We start from the raw sequence: 4,393 nt of genomic DNA, 5'->3' as shown, positions 1-4,393 counted from the left end.
TATAGTAATTGTGAAAATAATGCTTTACAATTAGGAAAATGTTCCTTGAGAGAACCTTTAGGGAACATTATAAAGCAACAGGTGGTTAAACAGAATTGCAGCTGGATTGCACCGCATTCAGTCACAGTGGATTTGTTGAGAGGCTGACGAAGAATCTTCATTTCGTGGTAAAATGCTGCCACCTAAAGGCCATGTGACTACATTACATAAACTAAAGAAATGCATGAAAAGACGTGCCTGACTTTCTAACTCAATCGAAAATGTGTACACAAAGCCCATACAAGTAGTATTCAGTAAAAGCACGGTTTGAAATTGGTTTAGTGATATTTAAGTATATGTAGAGGCCATTTTTTTTTATCAGTTAAAGTTTATTTTTCGTTTATTTTTCGTTCATTCCTCCTCCCCCGTGAAACGGATCAGACTAAAGGAATCAAACACACATTGGTGCAGATAGGATTTAAAATAAAAACAAACCACTGAGCTTACTAAATTAAATAGTTTTATTCGTCTCCAGACTTTGGAGTAGAGCCTGCAGGCGGAGTCGACTCGAAGTGCAATTATTTGGAGAATCGACGCTCAGAACGGTCGTGTTGGAATCAGGAGTGGTAAGGTCTACTGTGTGAACACCCACAGGAACAACATCCAGGGATGCTGCATCTCGTTGTGTGGATTGTACTGTGTCAAAGTTTTGTGGAATGTGTTTTCCACAACCGTGCTCGACCCAACATAGTCATGGTGATGGCTGATGCTTTCGTGAGTGTCTCTTTCCCATTCTCAGTGAATGAACACTGTGTGTTATATGTTATGCGCAACATGTAAGTGGATACTTTCGTTTCGTTCGATTGGAAAAGTGTGAATAACGTTCCCTTACCCTTCCCTTCTCTCCTCTCTTTTTCAAAATACAGGATGGACGACTGACCTTTGATCCTGGTCGGAGAGTAGTGCAACTTCCATATATAAACTACCTTAGAGGACTGGGAACAACCTTTCTAGATGCCTACACAAATTCTCCAATATGCTGCCCTTCAAGAGCATGTAAGACGTCCCATAACTTTAATTAATTTCAAATCTACAGGTAATTGGCTTGTAATAGACGTGAATAGAAATGCATGGTATGTACAATAACAACAAAACAATTATTCATCTATCAATGTGGATTTGTTGTTGACATGTATGCGTTCATGTTACTGGGGGCCGTTGTACAACCCCTTAAACTCATCTTAAAATGATATTTGCCCCTTTGTCAAGCTATGTGGAGTGGCCAATTTGCTCACCTTACCCAGTCTTGGAACAACAATAAGTGCCTTGACGGTAACGCTACGACGTGGATGGACTTGCTAGAGAAGAGCGGTTACCAGACCAACATGTTGGGGAAGCTGGACTACACCTCAGGCAGCCACTCCCTCAGGTAGGGGAGAGGTTGGTTCAGGACACAAGCCGACAAGGGCCGGGACGATTGAATAGCACGGATATGAGTGCATTAGAAGAAGACAATGTTGTACGAATTCAAACAGATATAGCAAGTTAATTGTATTTTATTTTATTCACACACACACACAAAAGTATTTGTGTGTGTGTGTGTGTGTGTATATAAACATGTTATTACACGCTTCCAACTGAGAACTCCTCATCCATTGTGTAGTTCTCTGTCTCACTGCGCTCCAGTAATCGCGTGGAGGCGTGGACCCGCGGCGTGCGCTTCCTGCTGAGGCAGGAGGGCCGGCCTGTGACCCAGCTGGTCGGGAACGCGTCCACGGTCCGGGTCATGACCAAGGACTGGGAGACCGCCGACCGGGCCAGCCAGTGGCTACGGGACGAGGCCGGGCGGTTACACCGGCCGTTCGCCCTCTACCTCGGCCTCAACCTCCCCCACCCGTACAGGACCGACTCCCTGGGGCCCACGGGGGGGGGGTCCACCTACCGCAGCTCCCCCTACTGGCTCCAGAAGGTCTGTTCCGGAGTACCTTTCAGCTATTGTCGTATATGAGAGCGAAAAACACACAAACCAACCTTGACCCTTGCTTTTCCACGCATGCACACGCACACACACAACCCTACAGGTATCCATGGAACTCGTCTCTGTTCCCAAATGGCTGCCCGTGTCAGCCATGCACCCGGTGGACTACTACTCCACCTTCACCAAGAACTGCAGCGGAGAGTTCACCCGGGAGGAGATCAGGGACATCCGGGCCTTCTACTACGCTATGTGCGCTGAGGCAGACGCCATGCTTGGTTAGTACAGTAGTGGCACCCGGTGGTTAAATCTGCTATTTATCATATGTTTTTTTACTAATGAACAATTCAGTTGTTTTATTCATGAGCCTGTTACATTTATAGCATTATTGCTTGCTGTAGCATATTACGATAGCGTCTCTAAGTCTTGATAGACCTGTTCTGCTTTATCGATCCTCTGTGCGGTCTGTTGTTCCACCGGTCCCAGGCCAGGTCCTGGGCACCCTGCGGTCCGCCGGGCTGCTGGACAACACCGTGGTGATGTTCACCGCCGACCACGGGGACCTGGCCATGGACCACCGGCAGTACTACAAGATGTCCATGTTTGAGGGCAGTGCCCACGTCCCCCTGCTCATCGCGGGCCCCGGACTGGCTTCTGGTCTGCAGTCCAACCAGACGGTCTCTCTGGTCGACCTCTACCCCACCATTATGGGTAAGAGAAGCAGGGAGCGTCCAAAGCAACACCTTGGGATGGATAGACACATCCTCCTGGAACACTGTGTTTTTGACGGATGAATGAATAAAGTCTATGTATCTTGATTTGAAGGCACAACACCTCTCTTGATTCTGCAGAGCTTGCAGGCATCCCAGCACCGGGCTCCCTGAGTGGACACTCTCTGCTCCCTCTGCTCTCCCGGCCCGGCCCGCGTCCAGCCGGGACCCATCCGGGCTGGGCTCTGAGCGAGTACCACGGATGTAATGCCAACGCCTCCACCTACATGCTGAGGAAGGGCCAGTGGAAGTACATCGCCTACGCAGATGGTCAGAGTATCCCTCCACAGCTCTTTGGTCAGTCCCCTGCCATGATGGTCTCTCTCTCTCTCTCTCTCTCTCTCTCTCTCTCTCTCTCTCTCTCTGCACTTGAGAGAGAGATTCACATAGACATTTTGTTCATAAGAAACTACGGGAAGCAAACAAAAAATGTTCTTTGATTCTATACATTTTTGAACATTTATATTTTCATTGTTATATTGAGAAGAACACCTTATGTGCTTGTAATAAAATATGATGAGTATTTAGTGATGTTAGGTAATCTCTCCCCTATAAAAAAACAACCAACTGTTATCATTAGTATGGAGTCCTATACCTGTGGCTGTTTCCCCTTCACCTCCATCCTCTCTTGCAGACCTGACACTGGACAAGGAAGAACTTCACAACGTGGTGACCAAATTCCCGCAGATCGGGGCATACATGGAGGAGCAGCTACGTAGCATTGTGCCATATCCAAAAGTGTCTCAGGCCGTGCAACTGTACAACCAACAGCAATTTATATCTTGGCGGAAGAGTTTGGGGAGGTATTACAGCAAAGTCATCGCCAACCTGAGATGGCACGTGGACTGGCAAAGAGACGTGTTGGCTAATGAGAAGGCAGTTGATGATTGGCTCAATGGTACATGATCGATAATGGACGGTGGACAAGGATTATTATTATATTATCATTAATTATTCATTCCCATGGACACAATGACGAAATATGTTTGATTAGTAATGGCAGGGTACAGCCTCAGAAACACTACAGGACAATCATCTAACAAATACCCACACCTCAACACAGCAGAGTTTATATCAATCATCATGTTTTCTGATTGTGTGTGTGTGTGTGTGTGTGTGTGTGTGTGTGTGTGTGTGTGTGTGTGTGTGTGTGTGTGTGTGTGTGTGTGTGTGTGTGTTTATACCATGCCTATTGTGAGCATTTATTTTGTGATGGATAATAAAGATGCCGGTATGATGATGACGCTGACACCTTATCATATTTAATACATGTCTAACATTTGACTCTATTATTAATATGAACATTATTATGATTATTACTTGTATTGCCAATGCTAATAAAAAGCCAAAGTGATGTGTAAGTCATATATTACTATCCAGTAAAATTCGATTAGATTAAATTCAACTTTATTGTCATTGCAAGGACGACAAGTAAGAACGACCAGTACAACGAAATGCAGTTTAACATCTAAAGTGCAATCATTAAAAAGAGCTTTTCCTTATAGCAGTGCTTAAATAAAAAATACATAAGACACAGAATGCAGTTGATCATCATATAAATCCATTAATATAGTGCATAGAGTTCGGAGGAAAATGCAGACGCTTTATAGCAGCATGACGCTTTTACTTTGAAAATCCCGACTGTTTACTTCCTGTGGTTGAACGCGGA

At 45.3% G+C, this 4,393-nt stretch overlaps 1 protein-coding gene across 1 annotated transcript; it reads left to right on the top strand.

The window, feature by feature from the left end:
• Nucleotides 1-433: 433 nt before the first annotated feature.
• On the top strand, nt 434-4,049 carry arsk (arylsulfatase family, member K). Its single transcript, XM_084468850.1, has 8 exons — nt 434-753; nt 906-1,035; nt 1,249-1,408; nt 1,666-1,948; nt 2,061-2,232; nt 2,441-2,665; nt 2,806-3,021; nt 3,359-4,049. Exons 1-8 carry the CDS (start codon nt 649-651, stop codon nt 3,628-3,630), a joined length of 1,563 nt encoding a protein of 520 aa, XP_084324976.1. The 5' UTR covers nt 434-648; the 3' UTR covers nt 3,631-4,049.
• The last annotated feature ends 344 nt before the right edge of the window (nt 4,050-4,393 follow it).

The sequence above is a fragment of the Micromesistius poutassou genome, assembly GCF_964030765.1.
Source record: "Micromesistius poutassou genome assembly, chromosome: 5".
Lineage (NCBI taxonomy): Eukaryota > Metazoa > Chordata > Actinopteri > Gadiformes > Gadidae > Micromesistius > Micromesistius poutassou.
This window is presented reverse-complemented; position numbering and strand designations above follow the sequence as displayed.